The sequence below is a fragment of the Vicia villosa genome, linkage group LG5 (assembly GCF_029867415.1).
Source record: "Vicia villosa cultivar HV-30 ecotype Madison, WI linkage group LG5, Vvil1.0, whole genome shotgun sequence".
Classification (NCBI taxonomy): domain Eukaryota; kingdom Viridiplantae; phylum Streptophyta; class Magnoliopsida; order Fabales; family Fabaceae; genus Vicia; species Vicia villosa.
The window spans coordinates 76,426,521-76,452,846 of record NC_081184.1 but is presented as its reverse complement, the minus strand read 5'-3'; the positions used below and the strand labels follow the sequence as shown (position 1 = coordinate 76,452,846).

Here is a 26,326-nt window from a genome sequence, read left to right as displayed (position 1 = left end):
TAGGAGCAGGAGTGATCGATCATTTGCGTTTCACCGGATGAGGTGTAGACCGTCGAGCCATGCGATGTTAAACGAAGCGCTCCGTGGGAGGCAACCCACGCTCGTGTTATTCTAACGCATTTTCTTTTATTCTGTTCTATCTTGTTTCAGTTTAGGTGGTCAGAGGTTTGGATCGGTAGGTGCGACTTGAGTCAAAAAGCACGAAGATTATTCGCTATTGGTGCATATAGGAGCATCAACACGGGTGCCCATGTGGGGAAACACGGCCCGTGTTGTGTGAGAGCCTAGAGAAAGTAAAAAAAAATGTGTTGAAGCTAAAGAGCCATCAACACGGGCGCCCGTGTGCAGCAACACGGCCCGTGTTGCCTTCAGTATCCATCTCAAGCCCTCGAACAGCATCAGAACACGGGTACCCGTGTGTGGCCACACAGACCGTGTGGAAAGTGCGGGACAGATTTTTCAAGAATTTTTTGGGTTATTTGTGTGGACCTCACCTGCATTATAACACTTCTTCTCCCTCATTCAACTCACTCTCCCACTTCTCACTCTCTTCCTCCATGAAAACCTAGCCTCCACCTTCAAAAACCCACTCTTTCACCATCAACCACTCACTTAAACACCATTGTGCTTTCATTAAAGTTGCTCTCCTCTCCATGCTCTACACTTTCATCGGTTTAGATTTTAATTTTGTGCAATTTTAATTTTCGAATTTTTCTTTGTTGTGGTGTTTGTCTCTTGTTTTCAATTTTCTTGCAGAGACCTTATCATGCCTCCCCGAAAAACAATCCAGCGCCCCAACATAAGGGATGATTTCGCGGAACCCTCACAACCAAGGCAGAGGTCTCGTCGCACTCCGAGTCGCGCAACCGGTAGAAGTAGGAATCAGGATGAGAATGCCCATGGCATTCTCTTTACTAAACCTGAGCACAAAGAGAGGTATGATGTTTTAATTCAGCGTAGATTACTCCCTACTCGCTATATATGTGCTGAAACACTGGTTAAGTTAGGCCTAAAAGATGAGGTATACCGTATGTTTCACAACATCGGGATGTTACCATTTATGCTATTTGAGGCTCCCACTTTTGAAGGCCTAACTCTGGAATTCTTGAGCACCGTCGAATTTAAATTGAGACACAGGTGGAATGGCTCTGAAAAGGAGTATTTTGGTGATCTCGAATTTTTTATGTTTGGTAATAAGCATACTTTTTCTGTGGAAGAGGTTGGGGCGGCCCTTAAACTACCATCCTCTGGACCGGGAGCCCCACCCGAGACATTTCCTGCAGAAGAATTTTGGGAAGTCATCACAAGAAAACATGGGTACAACCCTAGTAAAGCCAAGGCCTCAGGGATTCATAATCCTTGCTTCAGATATGCCCAAAAAGGCCTGGCCTATACTTTATTTGGGCAGGGAGATAGCACGGGGGTATGTGCGAAGAGAGAACTATTTCTGTTGCATAATATGATTGATGTAGGACGAGTGAATCTAGCGGCTTTTGCTGCTAACCACCTGAAACAAGTTGGGCATGCTTCTACTGGGGAGATATCGGTAGGTGGGATGATCACTCAACTGGCTGATCACTTGAACTATAGTCAGCTCTTGATAGAGGAACCCTCGATACCGGGTAAAAAGATTGACATGGCAACTCTTGTCAATCAAAGGATGATTGCGGTGCAGCCGGGGTACTACTCCCTGCTTATTCATGAGCAACATATTATGGCACTTCCCTCACCCAATTGTATTTCTATTGCAAATCGTGCTACCTGGTTATATGTAGCTACAGGTACATCTATGGGGGAAAGCCCTCCACATGATCATAATTTTTCAGGTGACGAAATGGAGGATGATACTCCCGCTCAAGATAACCCTGTCCCGCCTCCTCAGCATTTCAACCAACAATATGCTGGGTCGTCCTCCATGACTCCAGACCAATGGGGGTGGGTACAAACAGAGATTGGTGCCCTCCGTACCGAGCAGACCAGACAGAGTGTTGAGGTGTTTCGACAAGGAACTGTGGTGGACAATGTCCAAGATATGATGCGACGTCTTATGTTGCACTTTCCACAGGATCCTCCTCATCCTCCGCCGTTTCAGTAAGCCAGGTAGTCTCCGTCACACTTGAATTACAACATTGAGGCCAATGTTTCGTTCAGGTGTGACGGAGGTTCTATTTTATTTTATTGCTTTGCTTTGTGTTTTTGAATTCATAGTTTAATTTGCTTGGTTTGTTTTACTTTTGTGTTTAAATTATGTTTCTTTCGAGTTTGTGTGGTGCAGTGTTGTGTGGTGTTACCAGGTGATTGATAGAAGTCGGAGGGGAGCAAACTAATAGCTAGTGGTTGAACAACACACCCCATACTTGATCTTCGCAGACACCACGGAAGTTGACACAATCAAGAGGAGAAGGTAGGACGCAAAGCATCAACACTGAACCAAGAGAGTAGTATGGTATATTTCAGTTGAAAGGAAACCGCATGACACCAAGAGCACCTCGAAGCATGTAAGCTTAACCGACCCGGTGAGATTTCAGAGCCAAATTCATAACTCCACATGAGAGTCCAGTCAGGTATGGCACTATTCACTTTGATTTTGCGTATGTTCTCATAACACAAGCACAATACGAAAGCGCACACTGAGGCAAGTTTTTTTTTCCGTAGCCCCGAGCTTTTCTAGCCATCCTGTATGCATTATATCCATAGTCAACCCCCTTTGATCCGTAATGTTTGTTTTGTTCATTGTTGTTATTCTCGTTACCACCCACATATTCACTATTCATGTTATCGCTCGACATTAATGTTATTCTCTTGAAAGACACGAAAGAATCTAAGTGTGGGGTTATAAACCATTGAGAAAAGGGCAAGTAAAAAAAATAGAAAGAAAAAAAAAGAGATGAATGTTGAACTTGTGAAAATCCAAAGAGAAAGTTTGAAAAACAAAACGAAGGAAAAATCCTTAACACTTGCCCACTTGTATGAAAGACCATATGAATGACTCTAAAAAGCTAAAAACAAGATGTCGAAGGTCTTAACCCCATTCTTACGATTCAAACCACTAAGAGTAGAAATGTGAAACCAACATGAATGCCGAGCACCAAAACCTTTTGTTATTCCGTTCCTTGTTTACCCTACCGAACCCAAGCCACGTTACAGCCCAAAGACCTCATGAATGTGTGTGTAATATGTGTGTAGTGATTCGAGAATGTATTCAAAGTTAAAAGTAATGTGCATGCCTTGGTACTGTGAGTGTAAACACTTTAACCCGGAGAGATTTGTGAGACTGTGAAAAAGCTTGCAGGTGAAAAAGTGCTCGGAAGTGATAATGTAGTCGATAGATTGACGAAGGATGCCATAGACTCGATTGCTAAGTGAAGGTGTTTTGCGAATAACCTGATTGTGTTGTGGAGAAAAGAATCTTGTCGGTGACCTTTGTTTCGTCTCGATACATCACTTGAGGACAAGCAATGAGATAAGTGTGGGGTTGTGATCGGTCACCATTTCTAGTAAGTTTTCGCACCTTTTTCCGACAAGAATTCATGGTCTTGGTAACACTAAGTGGCATTTGCATGTGTTTTAAAGTAAGTTTTCGTATTTTCGTTTGGGTGACATTGTTGCATATTAATGCGTTATGAGTATTACAAAAAGTGTCTTTTTGTGCACTGGTTGGTAGTGTTGTTGGCCAGGTTGATGCATAGGAAAGATAGGAACTTGTGGCGCGCACGAGTGGATAAAAGAAGCCGGAAAAAGCTGAGTTCAGAGGTCAACACGGGCACCCGTGTGGAGCAACACGGCCCGTGTTGAAATGTGCCTGGAAGAGTGATTTTGGATCTGAAACAGAGAATCTACACGGGCACCCGTGTTCACAGACACGGCCCGTGTGAAAAAGTGCCCAAAAACATGTTTTTGAATCAAGAAGCAGACGAACAACACGGGCGCCCGTGTGCAGCAACACGGCCCGTGTTGATGATGCGTGCTGATTATATGTTTCTATGTTTTCTCGCTCCAATGTGATCATTAAGGGTATTTTTGGTATTTGGCTTCAACCTGAATGGAAGATAGATTATAAAAACAACCTTAGGGCAAAGAAAAGAGGAACTTTTGGAGATCGTAAGATAGAATTGCAGAGAAGAAAAGAGGACTGGAACGAGGTTTTGGAAGACGAAGAGATTCAATGGTGGACACCATTGAAGATCCGAGTTCTCCCAATTAATTGTAATGTCTAAACTTTTCCACTTGTGTTTCTTGAATATTATGAGAGGCTAAACCCCCCCAATGCTAGGGGGTTGTCCCTGATTCGATCTGTAATAACTCTGGATTTGGTATTTCGTTGATTTAATGTTCGTATTATTCAATTCGATTGTATAATGTTTATAATGCTTTCTTTATCGGACCAATAAGGATTGTTATGTGGTTAACAATTCGTAGGACTACGATTGTTAAGGTTTGTATACAATTGAACCTTATAATTATCACCTAGGACTAGGGATATAGTAAGGTTATTTAGAAATTCTTGATAAATGAACGATTTGGTTTTCTCTTATTTCTCTAAGGACTTAGGTAATCGGATTTTAAACCAAAAGGTTTTCACTAAGGACTTAGGAAAATCATCCTTGAGAATGAATAATTGAACCCTATGAACTTGTTAAAGAGATCTTCATCCAGAAGAGTTAGAGAGTGAATCACACACCCTACCTTAGCATTATTTTCTTATTATCAAAAGCTCAGTTTTAATTTCAGTTAATTCTTAGTATTTTAATCTCTTTAGTTAATCATTTGAAACAACACCCTTATGCTCTTTTGTTTAATTGACTTCGTGCAATAACTTGTATTTCCTACGCAATCCTCGTGATCGATACTTGGGGTAAAACCCATTATAACTACATCGTTGAAAATAGTACACTTGCTATTTTTTCGATCAAGTTTTTGGCGCCGTTGCCGGGGATTGCCAAAATATAAGTCGTTAACTAGTCAATTAAAATTTCACTGCTCTGCAATTAAAATTTTATTTTTGTTGAATGTGTAGGAAGGTTGAAAGCACTAAAAACTGAAGCAGTCATCATTACTCTGTAAACAATAGTGTAGGCTGCGGATTTCTAAAAAGATGGAAGGAAAAGTTGATCAAGCAATGAGAGGTAAAGGTAAACATATCATTTGAGTGGTTATTCTGTTACATTTTGAATTGAAAAGCTGAATATGGTTGCATGCAAGTGAAGAAAACTCGGTGAACAAAATGGTTGTGGGGAAAGCTGTCACTTTTGATAACTCTGTGTATTTTGAATCAATTTATGTTGAGTATACGTTTTTATGTTTTATTTAGAAGGTTTGACAACACATTGGTTTATTGGCCATGTTGTTTGTTTGTATTATGTTTCAGATGCCATGAAGCTGATGGTGAGGATGTTAGCTGCCATGCAGAGCAGCCTGTTGAGTTACCATATTGTATCTGGAAGAAAGATGTGGTGAATGGGAAGATGGCTCAGTCATGTCTTTTTGTAAGTTATTTTTCGTTTTAGGCTTATTGTCTTAGGACCCTTAATGGGAAAATCTAATGTTGTTTTATATTAATATTGTAGGAAATTCCTGAGCATGTTGTGGCAAGTCGCTGGCTAAATGGAGCAAGGTTCATAGATTTGGTCAACTGGGAAAGGGAAGTCAGGTATGAATGTGAAGTTCATCCTACTGAAAAGGGTCAGATGTTCTTAGGGCGTGGTTGGTACAAATTTGACAAGGACAGGAGCCTGCTTGATGGAGACTCTATGGGTTTCAGCATTAAGGATCCCGTCAGCAAGGAGATACTTGTAACAATGTTGAAAAATTGAAAAATGATGTAAAAGTTTGTTATAAGTATCTATCTATCAATATTTTGTAATTCCCCGGTGGACTTAGCTCCATCTTTATATTAATATATAAGATTTTGGTATTTAGATGTTTTGCTATACATACATTGAGGCTTAATAATATAAATGAGAAAGGTACCATAAAACATTACAACATACATATGAAGATATTATTAATTGTTATATTTTTTAACAGTAACGCATCATAAGATTCTATTAATATATGAAATTAATGTAGTATAACATAGAATGTTGTTAGTAATATATATTACTGCTGTTACAGAATTACTGAGATAAATGTTTGAAACTCAGACATTGTTAAAAACCTCTTTATACACAACATTTGTAGTTTTCCCCTTGAATTTATTTTCTTCATCATGTATCAGTATTTTGATTCCCTTTTTTGTTCTTACTCTTGACAATGCAACATAAATCTAGCCGTGTGTAAATACATCTCTTGGTAAGTACAAACCGACGTTATCCAATGACTGTCCCTGTGATTTGTTGACTGTCATAGAATAGGAAACTATAATAGGGAACTGTCTTCTATTCAGTTTGAATGGCCATGGGGATTGGGATGGTGACATGTCCATTCGAGGTATGTAAACCAAATTTCCCAAACCTTTACCGCCCATTATTGAAGCCTCGAGTACATGGGCTGCCATCTTTGTTATGCACAGCCTTGTGCCGTTACACAAACCTTCAGATTGATCTATGTTTCTCATGAGCATTATAGGTGTCCCAACCTTTAGTTTTAAGTGATGGTTAGGCAAACCTGATGTTCGGAGGGAACTTAGAAATTCTGGCGTGAGGATATCAACTACTGTTGGGTCATGAATCTCAGACTTGTCAACTGAATTTGCTCTGTAGTAGTCACGAATTTCTCCTGCATTGTTGACTAAACATAATTAGTAAAAGCATAAAATCAATTAATATAATCCATTAAATTATATATTTTTGTTGCTTAGCCTGGCATTAAGTTAAGTATATAGTCATTGATCTGATCAACGATCTCCAGTGTAAAGGCCAGTATTGCTCGACTTTTAAGGTAATCAACGGACTGGAAATTATTTAAGAAATCAGGGTATGTGGTATTGACAATGGCCACAATTGGATCATCAAATTCTGTTATCAAAATATCAGGTGGTATGTCGATTTCGGCGGTGCCGTCATTAGGCTCAGATATTCGACCCTCTCCTATTCTTAAAAGCCAATCTGAAAACTGTGCTATTTCATTTTTATCAGTCTGCGTTGATCCTGTTTGAAGCCACATGTTTCTTGTCAATGTTAATACCTCAACTGAATGCCATATGTAAGATGCATTTATGGCACACTGTACAATATCGGAACGACTGGCTCTGGGGACGACAGGTAAAATCTGTCTAAAATCACCACCAAAAACAACATCATTTCCACCAAATACATCGCTGGAATTTTTGTTTGCACTCATAACATCTTTCAAAGTTTTGTCAAGCGATTCTATTGCATACTTATGTGCCATTGGTGCCTCATCCCATATTATAAGCTTTGTCTGTCGTAGCATGTCTGCAACATCATCGTTGAATTCAACCTTGCAAGTAGAATTGTCCATAGTTGGTACCGATATCCTGAACTTTGAATGTGGAGTTCTACCTCCTGGAAGTAACAAAGATGCTATACCGCTAGTTGCAACAATTAAACATATATCATGTTTTGATCTTAAAGCTGTTGCGAGTGTTCTCCACATATATGTCTTTCCGGTACCACCATAACCATGAAGGAAGAAAACGGCAGGATTCAGAGACTCCACAGCTTGCATAATTTTTTCATAAATACCTCTTTGCTCATCTAAGAAATATAATAGTGAGGGTAAAAGAGAGTTAAAATAATCGATTGATTGAATTTCAAAGTGTAAAATAAAATGAATTTAATTGATGCAATAGTAACCTGTAAGAGCAGCAAACAGATTTTCAAATTCCGAGTTCATTGATGCTGTATCGTAATTACGCTCATCATATATGAGTCTGTTTCCCAACTATTCAAGAACATAAGCATTTGGATATGGAATAGGACTAAAATCCTTTAGTGTCCTTCTATTTGCTTGAAGCAGTTTCTCAATTTCTATTAAAGTCAAATTTTGTAACTCTTCTTGTGTGAGGACTAATTCTGCATTGATATGATGAATTGAGTTATAATACTGTTGGTAAGTCATCTGTAGATTGTTATTAAGAAATTATTTTGTTTGCTATTTTATTTTGCCTAACAAACCTGGATTTGCAGCCAACGCTCTTTGTGTATGTAAGACACCATCAGATAATAGGAGCCAAGATTGTTCCCAAACATGTGCAGGGCGATTAACAGCACCTGACAAAAGCATGAAGACAAATAGTTTTCGAAGAAAATGACCTGTCCCCCAATGACTTGCCTCCTTTATAGCAGTTATGTATTCTTTGTCGTCTTCAAGAAATCCCATTGCAAAGCACGCATCTCTAAATGTATCAAACTGGATGTTACCCACTGTCCTGATTTCCTCATAATTTGTTGGTCCTTTTGCTACCGTCAACATCATGTGGAGGTAAAATAGTTCACCAGCTGTTGGCGGAACCCATATGAGACGTCCAATGGTGAAGCCTTTTTTACTCAGTTTCCATTCTCGTTGTTTTTTGTGATAAACAAACTTTGAGACAAATTGACCGTAAATTAATGTTCGTGCTTCTTCATATTTAGCATTTCCCACCAACCATGCAGTAAACATTGATTCAGTCACACTTGCAATTTCTAGTACATTTTCCATGCGTGCATAATCTGTATAGTAGATAGGTTTCTCCCCAACCAAATGGTAGAACATACGTTCCACAACTGGTTTTCTGCCATGAATATTGTAAGAGTAAATGCGCCAGCATGCTTCACTGGGGGAGACATACCTGCAATCGAGATATTATTGGATTTCATCAACAAGTTGATTGTTATTTGTTGAAATTGCTGCTGTTATTCTATCATAGCCTTTATTGATATATCTGAAAAGATATTTTATGGAAGTACTCTGATTACACCATTCCATGTTTATATGTGCCTGGTATTTCATAAGAAATCTGGTGTTATATGGAACCACATGTCTGTTATCCAAGGTGATACCATTTTTTTCAATAGTGAAGGTTTTTGATCTTCTCCTATAAAGTGGATATCCCTCTGCATCAACAATAGTGTGTTCAATAAAATTTTTGGGATAGTATTTAGAACATCTTCCATTCTTCATACATTGTGAGTTCATGCGCGCGAGGCCACAGGGTCCATGCATCATATGTGCCTTAACCAACTTGTATAAATTGGGATGAACAGTCGGGTCGGGAATTTCAGCAGAAATGATGTTGTCTATGTCAGATGGTGTTGGGTATTTGCTCTGAGGGTGTAGGAATATCAATATGTGCGCATGTGGCAATCCCCGCTTTTGGAATTCAATGGTGTACATATCTATAAATTGAAAGTTAGTTTGATGTAATATTTTGGTACTCCACAGACACATGATTCAAATGTAGTATAATTAAATGAAACAACTTACATGCAATAACTTTTCCGACGACATGGTGTTTTGTAATATCATTCATGAGGGTATCAAACTTTATTTTGAAAACTTTTGAAATGATATCTGGCCTATCATGGGGTTGTAGTCCTGTTCCTGACAATGCTCTTTTAATTTCAGGCCAATTTGGGTTGCAGGTAAATGTAACAAATAAATCAGGGAATCCCAATCGACTTAAAATGGCCATACCGTCAAAATATAGTTGATCCATATATCTCTTGCTACCAACAAATGTTGATGGCAAAACAACTCGTTTTCCTTGCTTCTGGTGTTCATTTCTTCTATCGCCATCAGTTTGAGTGGTCAAATTATTATATTTGCCCACTCTTAACTTCGATTGATTATCCCTCAACCAATTCAGTCGTTCGGATTCCATCATAGCATAACCCATCGACTAAGAATTGTTGAAATAGACGCCTTGAGTAAAGTAGTGTTTTTGCCACTTTGTGACGTTGTTGTAACCGGTAAGAAAACCAATCCTTAATGCTCTGACGGTTTTTCCTAGTGACCTCAGTTTCATGGCGATATTTATGCATTATATTTTTCCTGTAACCATCTTCCCCATAAGGAAATATAAAAGGATACTGATATGCCAAATATGCTGGGTGAAACTCATCTATTCGTTGCAAACCACCATTGTGGCGCTGAATTAAGATGTCCCTTTTATCAGCAGAATCAATGTCTCCCACAATGAGTGCAGCCACTTCTGAGATAGTAGGTTTGTTGTTAACACGGCCATCTTCGGATCTATCAGAAATAAGCCTGAGTTTTAAATCTGTGAAAGAATTTGTCCTTAAAACATCCCTTGCCATTCTAAAAGCTTTGGCATGAACATTGTGCTCATCTAACATTAGCTTGAGCTTATTGACAACGAGGCGCTCGATGCCTTTGTTGTCCCTGTGTATTTTTGGCAGTCATGAATAAATAGTTCAACAAAATATTTTTATAAACAAATTATGTAATTCTGTCTGAGCAGGCTTACTTGAAACATTTTATTTTGTGTTCAACTTCATTGTCCGTGTCGTAGATATATAATTGAGCATATTGCGGAGCTTTTCCGATTTCTGGCAGTAGTGTACCAATTCGATGACAGGTCTGACCTTGCAGTCTCAAAGTAGGGGGTCCTCCTCTTTTAAAGTATGTTGTGTCAAATTTCATTCCGGGGGAGGTGAATGAGAACATTGCGTTGTATGTTCGTATGTTAGCCTGGTAGTTTTTACTATCTAAATATGTTTTATTAAATAGAAGATCTTGCAACACCTGTGGAGGTTGCTCAAGGAACGGGAGAACAATTTTTCCTCCACGGCAGCAACGATGAAACCGAGGAATTGTTGTAATTTTGTGTCTATTTACTTTTTCTTGGTACCACATACATGCTTGGCAGTGTGCGCATTCATAATTTTGGTCTCCAATATCGTAATATTCTGAAAGAACAAAGCACAATATTGAATATGTGTATTAATAGAGGAAGTGTACATCATTTGGTTATTAGTGTATGATATGGGATATACCTTGAAGATGGGCCTCCTGTAATTGTGCAGACACTGAATCCTCCTCAGAGTCGGAACTATTAGAAGAATTTAAATTATTGTCAGAGTTGGAGTCATCATTGTCCTGATAATGAGACTCAACTGACATATTATGATTTGAGGTAGATGCATGATCCATGTTCTGATTTTGAATAACAATGTTATTTGAAAATTGAACCCCATAATTTGAATTCTTGCGTCTTGAATTTGCATCTGCGCACTCACTAACTTCAGTATTGATGAAATTTCTCAATCTTTTTCTGTTATCCAAGATTATCTTCCTTCTCTTTCTAGTCATAGCCGTTTTAACAGTGGTTTCATATGTTACAGAGGATGTAAAATTAAGATTTAAATGGGAAGTGAGGTTGTTTAATCGGATACCGTTTCGATAATCCCTCTTCGCTTTGAGAATAAGTTTTCTCCTATTTCTTGCAATTGATGATTGAGGACCAGTGTTTTTAACAACATCTGTTACCATCACAAACACAAAAATATGGTGAATAATGCAAATAAGATTGATCTGTATAGGTTTATGCACACTATATGAGATGTATAGCATGCTACTTAATGACTTTGAATACTAAATGTTTACAGTTTCTAATTGAAGGGTCATTGGTGGGTTAAAATGTCATGAATGCAGTGTTGATTTTAAATGTTTTTTTCATAGTTGAATATATATGAAGTTGGAACTGAATATGAATAGAATGATAGTTATAGATTTAAATTAGCAATTATCCCTCCCTTATAATTGTTGTGTGTGTTAAATGTATTTAATTTAAGTTATATATGTTAATTATAATATTTTATTCGATGCATGTGTTACTATTTTAAAAACACTTTAAGTAAAAACTAATATTATAAGAAAATAGAAACTGAATAGTTAACCCACTCTCTGCATGTACAAAGTACTTGTTTTCTCTTGCACTGAATAGAAGTTTAGCATTGCAACTGGTTGTCGGTTAGGGTTTTCTACAATGGCATCTTCACACGGAGGTTCTTCTGTGCGGATTCCTTCTGATGATGATAATGATTTCAAGTATGAGCAGTTAGTTTTATTTCACTTTCGTATTGGTGTACAAAATAGGGTCTATTGGTGTACAAAATTTGGTAGTGTGGTAATAATAGTTATAAGCAGTTAGCGATGGGTGAAGTATTAATATAGTTTAATGTTGTATTATGTGTGATATTTGTCAAGAAATCAAATGCTAGTGAATGGCTATTGGGGTTTTTTATTGTGGGATTATATAGTTAGTTTTTGTTTTATCCAGTCTGTGTGGATCCCGTGCTTGCTCGGTATATAACTATTGCTTAGTAAAGAATGCTTCATATGTGGTTGGTTTTTAATCCATATTTGATGTTGGAACAGCAGTGATCAGGCAATGGAAATCATAGGAGAATTGGTAAAGGAAACAGGGTATGATCCTAAGATGGAAAGAAAATGCAGGAACAAACAGCGCGATGTAACCCCTGGTCGTGTTGTGTCGAATATTGATATTGGTACACAAAATAGCACAGGCGTTAAAAGCAATCACAATGCAGGACCTACAAAGGTAAAAGAGGAAGCAACAGACATTGACACAACTGAAATCAAAGTTTCAAAAGTTGGTGAAGCAAGTGGATCAAAAGAAGGTAAGAAAGGAAGGCGTAAAGAGGTGAAAAAAATCAAAGGTCGGAACAGACATTACTGTAGAACGTTCTACAGGTGCTCAAAAATTTTTCTGGAACACTCATGTTACAAATGCTAAATCTACACAGCAGAATGTAATGGTAAGGAGACATTTGAATATGATCATCATGTTATTGAAAATGTAAATAGTGTATAATGTTAATAGTTTCTTTATTTCCTGTATGCAGCATTTCCCTAAGGAAATCGCAAAAAGATGCCTCCGTCACTTTCAAGACGAAATTAACCTGCTGGATGTGAGGACGAAGAACATTGCTACCTGTCAGGTCAACAAAGCTAATAGAAAGGGAATACCCCAGCCATATGAAAAGTACATGGCGCTGGGATGGTACGAATTTGCCAAATCTCTTAACCTGCATAATGGGGATGCAATAGTGTGGAGTATGCTGCGATTCTCTACGTATATCTATGTGAAGGTTGAAAGACAATGAATTAACTGTTGTTATCAGTTAACCTTGTACTATAGCTGAAATTTAATGGTTATATTATATGTTGGGAAATTTTTTTGGTACAATGTGTTTTATATATTCTACTGCATGTTATTTTGTAAGCACCTTATCCAAAATGGGAACATACTAATATTTTGTCTATTTGAAGATCTAATGTATAATCGTTTTCGGGACATACTTTTGAAGTTCTCCTATTATATTCTATTAATCCTCTCTGATATGCTGTTAGTTAAAATGTAATATGTCACATAATATTGTACCAGCATTACACTAAGATCAGTCATAAAATTATTTATTGATAGTTAACATAGTCAAATGTTTAAAGTTTTGGTGTTTCTTTGTGAGGCACAATCAATGTTTCATCATACAATATAATGAAAGTATGCTTAGGTTCTGTAAATCCAAACAAACCGTTCTTCGCGACATCATTATTTTAACTACATGCAGTAGAATATTCATTAGTATATCACGGTCAACATCGGATCACTATGTAAAGTTTATAATGTTGAAATAATAAAAAACCAAGGCCCCATTTTAAGAAGTATAGTTAAAATGGAATAAATGTTACACGATACGGTAAAAATGGAGTAGGATAAACATTTTGTCTGTGTGGAAACTATATTTAATGGAATGAATGGTATATGATAAAAAAGAATCAAAATAATTGATAATAGTATATATAATATGTAGTAGAAGTTGAATCCTTTGAATATAATATGACACACAAACCATAGACATCCTTAAATCAAAATGAACATAACAGAAGCAACATAGTAAGTATTCATGCACTAATTATTACAGAAAACCAAATCACATACATGTTTAAAAGCAAAGGAAACTAACATCCAGTTTTTATAACAAAGACATAAGCAAAACACACACTAAATAACAATAGATCTAATCAATCTTCTCCATTTTAATTATCTTCTTCAGCTTGTTTGATGACAGTTTTCCATCATATATTCCGTCCAAATCAGTGGATTCACTTGATGCACCAGGAAAATGCCTCTTACCAGCAGGTGTGACAGCATCAGGCTTGTGCTCAGATGTAATTTCCAGGTCCTGCCAGATAATGTTGAAGAATATTACTCAGGAATATTGATATAAATGTAAGGAGGTATGTGTGTTGCATTGAAACTCACCGTAACCAATTCACAGTCTTCATTGACATCTATTTTAGCCTCATCAACACTCTCTCTAATCTATATATAGTTTAACCCAGCAATTCAGTATAATATAATCATAGGAAACGCAAAAAAAGGCACACACAGTTTAAAATTTGTACCTCCAGAGTCTCATGTATTACAGTTTGGATTGGAATAGGTTCCTTGAGAGTTAAAAAACAAAAATCCAAATCAGTCGAAAGATTGTTATAATAGCAAGTCCTCTTTTATAAAACAAATGACAGTTTATAAGAGCTGACCTCATCTGTTCCCCACTTTTCCTTAAGTTGCTGCATAATAGGATCATTTTTTATAATCATAATGACGGAACAGTTCTTCTAGCGTGGATGCCACATAACCTTCATAGCCATTTCCAACTTCAACAACTGATCAACTGCTAATGGGAAGTCCAATGGATCAGTAATTCCAGCCTATTTAAAGAACCTGCTGTGTTAGTGTATGCAGAGTATCGGAAAGTACATTCTAATTCGTGAGCAGAATATAAATATAACCTGAATCATAGTGTTACGAAGTTGAGACACAGATAAACCTAAGAGCATTTCACATTCTCTGTTCCAGAACACAAAATTGCAGATTTTGCCCCCATGAGTATCCACAATCTCAATCTTATACCTGAAACATCATAAGAAGTCGTTCCATTAAAAAAGCAGACAACATAGAAACGACACAAACATGACAGAAACAACATAGATTAGGTGAGAACAGCTAAAACCTAAGGACTTCAGCCATGGTTTCATGACCAGCTTCACACTCAAATGGGGGGTTGTCCCCACGCACTATAGATTGACACATATGACAGGCACGATAGTACCATCCAAATGGAGACGCGACTAATAATTTTGTTGTAGCGACAGTAGCATAAAATGTAATCTGGACAAAGAGTAGTCAATATCAGAAATTATCACAATAAATGATGAGATTATAATTATAATATGGAAAAATAGTAACACATACATCCGTAAGTTGAATAATCTCAGCAATAGGTAAAACAACAGCCTTTGAGAACAATTTTTGCACAGGAGTCAGCTGTTGAGTTTCAGAATTCTGGGAGGATAATTGGGAATTCCCTCCGAGTTGATCAGACAGGGTTACCATGCTCTCCTCAGGCATTCTGCAGATAATGGATCATTATCATAGTCATGAATAAAATAATTGCATATAATGGATGATACTAACAACATACCTATCAATAAAGTCTTTCATGACAGGAAAATTAGCATCAACACATAAAAGGGTCACATTGTAAGTGTTTGTCACAGACAGAGGATACTTTCCTGCAAATTCAAATTATACCTTGTCAATGGATTTATTACAGATTTTGGAGTTTTACTATTAATTTAAAATTATTTAAATAAGTAATGAAATAACCTTCTTCTTTCACTTTGGCATACTGAAGCAACACAACTGTAGGGAGTGATGCAGCAACCCTAACTTTGTTAAACCTGATGAACTGATCCGCGTATGATTCCCACAGAGTACAGTTCAACATGTTGCTGCTAAACCATCATCACAACACATTAGGGTATATAACATGATTCTACTATCAGGGAGTCTTATGTATAACAAAAACAAACCTGTGGTCACGCAACACCATGCTAATTTGTTGCTTCTTTGCGCCAGACTCAGTCTGTGCATAACCAATACTATCGACCATTCCAACGACATCTGAAAAAAATATATTAATTTCACACGACTAAAAGGCATCAAAACATGAGATAATAAAACACCAAAAAACTATACTCACGAATCAGGACATCTTTGACAAACTTCCCTTTATGATGTCCGAAAAACTTGTAAAATAAATCGATTTCGGGGGTATCTCATGTTTGTCTTCATCAAGAACAGACGTTCCAGCAGTAAACTTTACCATATATTTTTGTTCTGATGCCTTGAACGCCAGAACATAAGGCACCACCTTAAAATTAGATACAGTATAAGTATTCCCTAATAGGCATTTTTCGGTGAACACCGACACATGTGGTGCTGGAACAATAGCATGAATATCATCTCCCTGCGCCAGAAACCAAAAATTGTTCAAAATTATATAAACATACGTAAATGATAAACATGCCGAAACTTAAACATGGTAATCACCAATTTGTCAACAAAAATCATTTCAAAATGTTCCTTGTTGTTAGACACAACATTCCATCTGTGGTGAATCCTAACAACAATCTTGCAAAGCTCTTTTCCATCGTTGATCTCTGCTATTCTCTCAACAGGCCTAGACATGATCATGCAAATTCACACTGCACTGAATTATAACCGCAGAAGTTAGAAAGCATGGAAAGGAGAAGAATGAAAGTGACTGATAAATAGGCAAGCCATTTTAACAGTTCATTACTGCGATTAGCCAGTTTGGAGCGTGGATAGGCAGAGAAAGTGAACAATGCGTAACTGCAACATCATGAGAAGCTGGGAGGGTGAAACTTCCACAGTAATAACTGTCGCAGCCCACAATGCAGAGGGAATGATGAGAGAATGATGTGGAATTTTGTGGAGTGTTTTGCTGATGTGGATAGGCCAATTGAACAAGAAGTGGTAGACTCTTCTTATATGATAGATATTTATTTTTTGAAAAGTCTCTTTCTTTGATTCCAATCTTTATAATTTTTTTTCTATTGCTGATTATTTTAGTTTGTATGTTTTAACATTTGAATTCTTCTTCCTTTTTGTTTTGTCAAAACATATTATTTTCTTATCTTTTCACCATTACTACTTGAATTTAATTTTTCCAACATTTTCTTTTCTCCCTAACTTTGTTTTTAAATACCCTTACATTTTTATGCGCTCTTCTATTCTTAAGACGAAGTGGTGAACATTGTTTTTCTTTTAAAATTGGCGAAGGGTGGTAACATTTGAAAGAAAAAAAATCAATTTAAGCTCAATTGTATTATCAAAGGATCACACCCTAATAAGGTATTATTTTTGTTCAAGTAGTCTTTCACTAAAAATCAAACAATGCCTTCAAATATATAAAATAATAGCAAGAATGGTGAAAAATTTTCATAGTTAACATGCATGTCCACTCTCATTATTTATGTAAAATAAGATGTTGAACACACCTCACTTTGTTAGGCTTATGATTTTTGACTTACATTAACATGTTTTCACTAGAAATTAGTAAAACTTAACATTTTTGTAAGCTACTAGTTCATAATCATGATATATTTCACAACTAATCAAAACATTAATCACGAATAAAGAATTTAAAATACTAAAATATTTTTTCATGTAGTTTGTTCTTGACCTTTGTCATTAACCTAAATTTTTTAATTCCAATGCATTTAGCTTCTCAGACCATTAACTGAACCATCTGCAGACAAATATCTTTAAAGCAATTTGTGAGCCTATTACCACTAGCATCGCAACTTCTAAACTCAAAGTAAAATGGCCAATTTTTAGGCCATTGAAGTAGATGATGAAGTCCTCCTGGGTAGGAATTGGCTCATGTGGAGTTTGTGGTTCCTGCATTTTCAACTACAACATGTTCATTGATTAATTAATAAAAAGCATACATTTGTCGTATGCATTAGTAACATCCCAAATATATGAAAAACATAATCTCAAATTTGGACCCATGCTATCAAAGCATGTTTATCCATATTATTGCTCAATTGATACGAGATGAGGTTGTTGTAGTGGTTGTGGCATTCTTTCTCCATGACCATTACATTAAAAAGAGAGACTAAAAACTTATACAACTTTGACATTTGATGGATATGATGGTTGTCATGAGGCGTTTTTATACACAATTTATGAATTCTTGAAGGCAACCAAAATCTGTGGAAAACCTAGGGCCTAGTAGATAAGACGAGGACGAGACGTTGAGACCGTACATAAAGATTCCATAAAGAAAATTGTATTGGTGAAAAGTGATGATATTGAAATAAAAAGGTATTTTCACATTCTTAGAGTCCAGTCATGAACCAAAATTATAGAAAACATCAGCATTAGAGCACCAAAAACCTTCAACAACCTATTAGTTTGGGTTGCAAAAAAACATATAGTATGAAGAGAAACTAGTAGCAAACAGATCAATCTAAACAAAGAAGTTTTGTGAAGGGTTAAACAAGTAAAAGAGTAAGTGAGAAGATTCGACTAGTGGCCAAGAAAAAAAAGAGAATTCAGAAATGATGTGAATTACCAAATAAACCAACTCATTTCACACTTAGAAGCACTAAACACATCGGGATTCATTTCTGGCTGGTTTAAAAGTGTGACATTTAGAATTTTTAAACTACAAGACATTAAATATTTTTAACTAGTCTCTATTATAAACGATCCAAGTTGGACATGGAATAAAAAATAGTACTAATAAGATAAAGGTTCAATGCTCTTTGATTTTATTTTATTGTTACATATATGAAGCTTGTATCATCATAAATCCATATGATATGATGTTCAATTTTAACAAGCATTAACCATATAATTATACATATATTTTCAAGGTATTGCCAAGGTTACAGTCAACCTAATAACAGATTGACTATAGGTAGGATCATAAGATATAGTTTCAAACACAGCAAATCCCCTTGCAAATCGAAACCTTCCAGTTCCAGAAACAACACCAAGCTCTCTTAAGTTATCACGCTGTCGACTTGTACCTTGAATTTCTAAAGTGCTACCAGCGTATTGCGCATTGTTGAACACAAGTGACAAAACTATGTTCACATTTGCACCATCTTGAGCAGTTACCGTAATTGTACCTTGAGCCCGTCCAATTTGAGTTGAATATGAGCTAGGACTTATTGTAACAGGATCATCAACAACAAATATTGTTCCAAATGAGTTATAGGACCAAACCTTGCCATTGATGCCTATAACCGGTGAAACGGTCGCCTTAGGTCCTTTTCCGACATCTTGTAGGTAGAACACCAAGGTTGATTGATTTGGTTGAGCTTGACCATTAGTTGTGCTGATGGTTATGAAAAGTAGTATTGTGAATGAGATGATTTTGTTAGAAATTATTGCCATTTTTTTAATTATTGCAAAAGGCTCTTGAAGAGAAATTTTGATGAATTTAGTTCTGAAAATGGGTAAAATTTATAGAGGCAATTCGAGACAGAACTTATGCTTGAAGGAAACTAAATTATTATTTTGATGTTAAAGTTTTTTTTTTATAAAATGTTAAGCAAATTTCATTTTTGAATTAATTAATATGTGAGGCAATTCAACGTGAGTATATAAATAAAATCGTGAATAAATAAGTTACATAAATATGTTACACAAAAAAATGACTTACATAAATAAAGTACGCATGAAAAATGACTTATGCTTGAAGGAAACTAAAGTATTATTTTTATGTTAAAGTTTTTTTTTTTATATAATGTTAAGCAAATTTCATTTTTGAATTAATTAATATGTGAGGCAATTCAACGTGAGTATATAAATAAAATCGTGAATAAATCAGTAACATAAATATGTTACACAAAAAAATGACTTACCAAAAAATTATCATGCCAGCCTCATGATAATTTGTGCTTGTTTTATTCACCGACCTGAGGCAAATCGTGTTTGATTAATGATCAAAGCCTTCCATTAACACATGATATATCCACATGAAATGTCTTTCATTAAGCTTTGAAACAAAATTCTACATACAATTTCAAAAAAAAATACAAATTTTAGTCTTTTGTCTGCCGTGGATAAATTTTATTAAATTATTAATAATATTTTTTTTTGTAATTAAAGAAAAATAATTTAAAATTTAATTATTTATTATATTAATTAAGTTTATTTGAGAATTAATAATAATCAATATTTATTATTTTAAAAAAAATAATCATATTGATTTTCAGCGTAACTAAAAAAATGAGAGAAAAACTAGTAAAATGTACAGAGTATAGAATATAGTAAAAATAATGTATCTTGTGTATTAGTGTACACAAAATAGTTATATTAATTACTTCAACTTTTATAAATCAGTTGATCTTACAGACCTATAGCATAAAATTTAAAATAAATATTAAATATTATCAGTAAAATTATATATATATATATATATATATATATATATATATATATATATATATATATATATATATATATATATATATATATATATATATATATATATATATATATATATATATATATTTTCTATATAATTTAAATTAATGTTAATATTTATATTTAAATAAAAATTATATACTTAAAAAAACCTATTATATATATTTTATCTATTATAATCCTAAATATTAATTTAAATATTGTACAAAACATTATATCACATTATATTCATATTTAAACCAATATATTCTATATCATATATAGTATTCTACATCATATATAGTATTCTATATCATATTTGTTTGCTTAGTGGCTAAATATGTATATTTTTTCCTTGAAGGCATGGGATAGATTCCCAACGTTAATTTAGTCTAGAGGAGAATGTGGCATAACTTTACAGCTTCTATTGGTATGTGAGAGAAAAATACATGGTGCACCTTATAATTTGTATTGATAGATGAAAGAGAAAAAGATTTTGGTGTGGTGCAATAAGTATATTTGAGGGGGTACAAAGTTCAGTAAACCTAATAAAATGTATGAAAAAAGTAAAAGTGAGGGAGGGCAGTTTCATCCCCTAAGCTTCATTTGGTGGGATCCTGTGGTGCTTTAAACCAAAGAATTGATAAAAAATACATTTCAGCTTCTGCTGGATTCGAACCCAGGTCTTGGGATAACCTGGAAAAACCTTGTACCACTTGCGCTGCTCTCTTATGTTGTCATAAATAGAACTCAAAATAATTAAATAAGAAACAATGTATTAAATGGGAAATTCAAACACTGGAATCAAACTTGGCCCAGTGGACTTACAGCAGCCAATTAGAATTAGAGAAAGGAGATTATACTTTTAACCAGGGAACTGAAGACTGCCACGCGCGCATAGAGTGAGGGTCTTCGCTGACTGGCGAACAGTAGCATCCCGCACGTAATCCCTCTCCCTCGTGCACTGTTCATCTCCTTCTTCCTCTTACCTGCGGAAATTCATGCAGAATTTGCTACGCTATTACCTGCTGAATGGCCCTGGATTCATAGCAAAAATCCTGCAAACATGAACCCTGTAAAATACGGTCAATAAAAAGATAAGAGGGATCCTACCCCCTAATTTGGGGTCCCTGAATCCATTGGTGGCATTGTTTTAGCCTAAAAGTCCTTAAATCGTGAGCTTCAAAGAGAGGTAAGTCGGAGCCCTAACAATGGCAACTCCATGGAAACGCGTCAAAGCTTTGCATAAATGGTTCTAATGATCCCCAAACTTTATCCTGAACTCAAATATTCCATTAGATCATATTGAAACACAATAAAACACGACATATAAAAACTTGAAATATGAACAAATATGGTGAGTGTGATGCACGTATTTTACACGTTACATGGCTTGTATAATGGCCTCTCTTTACCTTATATCACCTCAGAAACGATTTAGAAAGGTTATTTGGATCTGGAAATAACTGCAACCAAGAATACGATTCTACACCTTTCTTTGAATTTTGTGGCTTTCCAAACCCTAGCTCCTTGCCAATACTTTTCGTCCCCCAAATTCTGAACTTGATCTCTATATATATTAGAGTGAATTAGGGTTATAGGAATAGAATAAAATCATTCCCCTTGAAGAGAATCAAATTTGATTGAAAATTTTATATTAAAACATTCTATCTTGGTCCAATCTTGCTCCAATTTAGATCCACATGATTACTATAAATCTTGGAGATTTGATTTTGGCTGAATAATAAAATCATACGCATGAATCCAAACTTTTAGCATTTTATTCTAATTTATTTTGATAAAAATCAAAAATAAATGAAATAAAAGACCATGGCCATGCACCAATGAAATTTGGCCTTCTAAGGGATGTTATATGGGCCTTTGTATGATTTAAAAATAAACCCCTTTAATTTGTTTCATAATTTTTGTGTTTTTACTTAATTAATTTGATTTTTTTTAATGAAAAAATCTAAATAAATTAAATAATAGTCACAAAAACACGAGAATAAGTTTATGGGTCCTATATGAGGTCATAATCATGTTTGAAGTCAAAAACCTAGGCCCATTAACTTAAAAGTCCGAGATTGACCAATTAAGGTTTTGTGTATTTCTTGAAATTTGACCAACTTATGCGCTTTATATCTCCCTCAATCTTTATCCTATGAATGTGTTCTAGGACTTTTTGGAGAGCTCAAGATGTCCTTTACAAGCCACTTTGGAATATATTTTGCATTCGAGGATTTTATCTTGATGATATGGCCTTTGACAGAAAATAGCTTTTTGCGAGCTTCTAGAAGGACCTGTAATGTTTTGGCTTATATCTCTTATGCGGAAGCATTTCTTGACCTTGGGCCCAACATAAAAGTTGTAGAGAATTTAATTTCCTTGAGAATGAGATTTGGTTAGGGGATTTCTGATAAAGTATGAGAGAGATATGATTAGTCAAAGTTCAGTTGACTTTTGCTTAGAAACCCTAATTTAGTAACTTGGAATTTTGATGATTTCTGAGCTCTCCTTGATGAATCATGATAGTCCCTTGATGAAATCATGAATTTTACTTCAAATTATTGGTGTTGACCCAAAAATCAGGAGTTTTGATTGTGATTTGACCCTAGTTGACTTTTAGGTCAAACTAGTCGATTGTCGATCATTTGAGCAGTTGAATGAGCAATCTTTGGAATTGAAGCTTGAATCTTGTCATGGAGGTGATTTAAATCCTAAGAGATCATATGAAGCTTACTTGAGGCCTTGATACACCCTTTCTCCTTAGCAAATCCAAAACCCTAATTTGAGGACCCTTTGATTAGGAGAGTATGCCTTAGGTTTACCCTTGAGCCTTGAATCATTGTATGAGTTTGAAAGTGAAATGAGATGGGAAAATTTTGGGGTATGACACCAGGTCACCCAGTCGGGCACCTCACTTTTCGAATTGAGAGAGGAAGACCTGATCGCCTTGCTAAAAAAAAGTTGATCAATTCGCTTGGGTTCTTTTATATATGCATAACATTGACACCAAAGTGGTGTGTCATCGACTCGCCGTAGATCCCTCGGTTAACCTAGTATTCTAGAGAAATTACAAGGTTGGCGAAGAAAAGAGAACAACCATTTACGAAGAAGTTCATAAGCTAACAAGTGCCAAATTTTATAACGGAGATCAAATAGTCTTTACGGCTAGCTAATATGGTTTTGGTCAAGAAGAAATCGAACAAGCGGCATATGTGTTCCGACTTCACCGATCTCAATGCAGCATGCTCAAAGATCTGTATCCTCTCCCTAATATAGATCTAATGAATGATGGGTCCTCGGGATACAAATTGTTAAGTTTCATTGACGCCTATTCAGGGTACAACCAGATCAAAATGGATCTCATTGATGCTCCAAAGACGACGTTCATGTCCAATCACAATAATTATTACTACAACGTCGTACCTTTTTAGAGATTAAGAACGTATACGCCACCTACAAACAGCTCATGGATACGGTGTTTGCAAGGAAGATGGGACATAGCTTGGATGTTTACATTGATGACATGATTGTGAAGACATCAGAAGGGGAAAGCCATGCAGAAGACATGGAAGATATCTTGAGATTCGTCTGGGATTATAACATGCGCCTTAATCCAACCAAGTGCTGGTTCAGTGTACAAGGAGGAAAGTTCATGGATTTCATGCTCACCAAGTGAATAGAGGTGAATCCAGAAAAACTTCAATCCATTATAGGCATGAGAAGCCCCTCTAATGTCAAGGAAGTTCTGCAACTAACCGTTTTCTTAGCCGCCCTTTCTCGTTTTCTTATTTGTGCATGTGACAAGTGTTTCTACTATTTCACCATACTAAAGAAGAATGACAGGTTTGAGTGGACAGTCGAATGTGGGCAGGAATTCTCTAGGTTGAAGGCTTTCTTAGTGTTACCGCCTATTTTGACGCCCCCAACAACATGTTCTCTATTATATCTATACTTGTTTCTTATTTGTCAAGTGTTAAGCTTACTACTAGTCCAGGAAATAGATAAGGTAGACAGGCTTGTCTATTTCATAATCAAGGTGTTTAAGGGATGCAGAGGTCCACTATCAAAAGATAGAAAGACTCACATTTACAATAGTGGAAACTGCAAGAAATCTAAGGACTAACTTTTAAGGACACCAGATATTGATGAAGATAGACTACCCGTACGCCAGGTTTTGAAAAAGCTAAATCTAGCTGGAAGACTGGTATCATGTGAAATTGAGCTATTCAAATATGACATTCAATACATTCCCTTAGTCAACATTAAATCAGAGGTCTTGGCAAACTTTTTATCTAGGAGCCAACAGAGCAATCTACGTAAGAAGCTTTTTGAAGAGAGAAACAAGTTTAAGCGTAAGCGAGCGGACTCGACGAGGGGCCAAGAAAAAAATATAATTTAGAAAAGAAACACAGGCTAACCGAGAGGTAAAAAGGGTTCCACCATCAAAATACATAAACTAAACCCATCTAAATCTCAAAGGAATGCATTAATATTTACAGGAGTGCATAAAGAAGAATTTAAAGAAGAGCATGTCGAAGCACTAAAACCTATTCATAAATGATGTGAATGATCAAATAAAACCAACTCATTTCATACTTGAAAGCGCTAAATACACAGAGTCATTTTTGGAGGGTTTTAAATTATGACATTTAAAATTTAAAACTACATGACAATAAATATTTTTAATTAGACACTATTATCAGGATCCAAATTGGCCTCAGAATAAAATATAATACCGTAAAAAAATTACTAATAAGATAAAAGGTTTAATGCTCTTTGATTTTATTTTATTGGAAACTCATATGATGTTCTATTTTAACAAGCATTAGCCCTATAATAACACATATTTTCAAGGTATTGCCAAGGTTACAGTCAACCTAATAACAGACTGACTATAGGTAGGATCATAAGATAAAGTTTCAAACACAGCAAATCCTCTTGCAAATCGAAACCTTCCTGTTCCAGAAACAACACCGAGCTCTCTTAAATTATCACGCTGACGACTTGTACCTTGAATTTCCAAAGTGCTACCAGCGTATTGTGCACTGTTGAACACAATTGACAAAACTATGTTCACATTTGCACCATCTTGAGAAGTTACGGTAATTATACCTTGAGCTCTTCCAATTTGAGTTGAATATGAACTAGGACTTATTGTAACAGGATCATCAACAACAAATATTGTTCCAAATGTGTTATATGACCAAACCTTGCCATTGATGCCTATAACTGGTGAAACGGTTGCCCTAGGTCCTTTTCCGACATCTTGTAGGTAGAATACTAAGGTTGATTGATTTGGTTGAGCTTGACCATTAGCTATGCTAATGGTTATGAAAAGTAGTATTGTCAACGAGATGATTTTGATTGGAGTTGTTGCCATTGTTTTAGATATTGCAAAAGGCTATTGATGAAAAATATTGATGAATTTAGTTCTGAAAATGGTTGAAATTTATAGAGGTGTGATGGGGCAGGAGTTGTGTTGAAAGGAAAACTGAATAATTTTTTTAATTTAAAAAAAAAAAAATCTTAAATTGTTGAACAAAAATCATTTTTGAATTAATATGTGGGTCATTTAAACGTGAGTATATGAGTAATATCGTGAATAAATCAGTTACATAAATATTTTACACAAAAAAATGAGTTACATAAATAAATTAATGTGATCTTCTTTATTTTTTAATGTTATTCAAGTATAAAAGGCGAAAAAGAGCATGAAAAATTGGCTTTTAGAGAAATCGTGTTTTGTTGGTGATTGAAGGCTTCTCTAACACATGATATATCCACATGAAATGTGTTTCATTTAGCACCAAAACAGAATTCTAGTTACAGAATGCAAAAGCATGTGTGTAAGCTACTGTAAATAGAGTTATAATTTGTTGAAAATTATCGAATACAATAACAAAGGGCATGTTTGTTTCAGATTTTAAAAAATGGATTTTTTTTCTTTGTATTTTTTAAAACAGATTTTTCAAAGTCAGCTCTGTTTGGTAAGACATGTTCTCAAGCTTATAGCTTATGTCTTATGTCTTATAAGCTTATATGATAATTTAGATCTGTTTGGTAACAGTCTTTTTATCACGAGCTTATAGCTTA

General features: G+C 35.4%; 5 protein-coding genes across 5 annotated transcripts; all 5 read right to left on the bottom strand.

The window, feature by feature from the left end:
* Positions 1–6,265: 6,265 nt before the first annotated feature.
* LOC131604862 (uncharacterized) lies at positions 6,266–7,797 on the bottom strand. The gene is made up of 3 exons (XM_058877277.1): positions 7,758–7,797; positions 6,801–7,658; positions 6,266–6,717 (listed from the first exon to the last, which is right to left on the bottom strand). Exons 1-3 carry the CDS (start codon positions 7,795–7,797, stop codon positions 6,266–6,268), a joined length of 1,350 nt encoding a protein of 449 aa, XP_058733260.1.
* A 48-nt stretch (positions 7,798–7,845) lies between these two features.
* LOC131604861 (uncharacterized) lies at positions 7,846–11,397 on the bottom strand. Its single transcript, XM_058877276.1, has 7 exons — positions 10,902–11,397; positions 10,373–10,814; positions 9,900–10,287; positions 9,370–9,784; positions 8,864–9,281; positions 8,079–8,734; positions 7,846–7,976 (listed from the first exon to the last, which is right to left on the bottom strand). The coding sequence occupies exons 1-7, from the start codon at positions 11,395–11,397 to the stop codon at positions 7,846–7,848; spliced, it is 2,946 nt and encodes a 981-aa protein (XP_058733259.1).
* Positions 11,398–13,949: 2,552 nt separating this feature from the next.
* LOC131604860 (uncharacterized) lies at positions 13,950–16,468 on the bottom strand. Its single transcript, XM_058877275.1, has 12 exons — positions 16,331–16,468; positions 16,167–16,247; positions 15,811–15,929; positions 15,605–15,729; positions 15,420–15,510; positions 15,191–15,347; positions 14,949–15,106; positions 14,728–14,848; positions 14,575–14,646; positions 14,476–14,505; positions 14,195–14,254; positions 13,950–14,114 (listed from the first exon to the last, which is right to left on the bottom strand). The coding sequence occupies exons 1-12, from the start codon at positions 16,466–16,468 to the stop codon at positions 13,950–13,952; spliced, it is 1,317 nt and encodes a 438-aa protein (XP_058733258.1).
* A 2,086-nt stretch (positions 16,469–18,554) lies between these two features.
* LOC131606766 (pterocarpan synthase 1-like) lies at positions 18,555–19,261 on the bottom strand. Its single transcript, XM_058878901.1, has one exon. The coding sequence runs from the start codon at positions 19,211–19,213 to the stop codon at positions 18,683–18,685; it is 531 nt and encodes a 176-aa protein (XP_058734884.1). The 5' UTR covers positions 19,214–19,261; the 3' UTR covers positions 18,555–18,682.
* Positions 19,262–24,991: 5,730 nt separating this feature from the next.
* Positions 24,992–25,670, bottom strand: LOC131606764 (pterocarpan synthase 1-like). Its single transcript, XM_058878900.1, has one exon. It carries the CDS (start codon positions 25,611–25,613, stop codon positions 25,083–25,085), a length of 531 nt encoding a protein of 176 aa, XP_058734883.1. The 5' UTR covers positions 25,614–25,670; the 3' UTR covers positions 24,992–25,082.
* Positions 25,671–26,326: the final 656 nt, after the last annotated feature.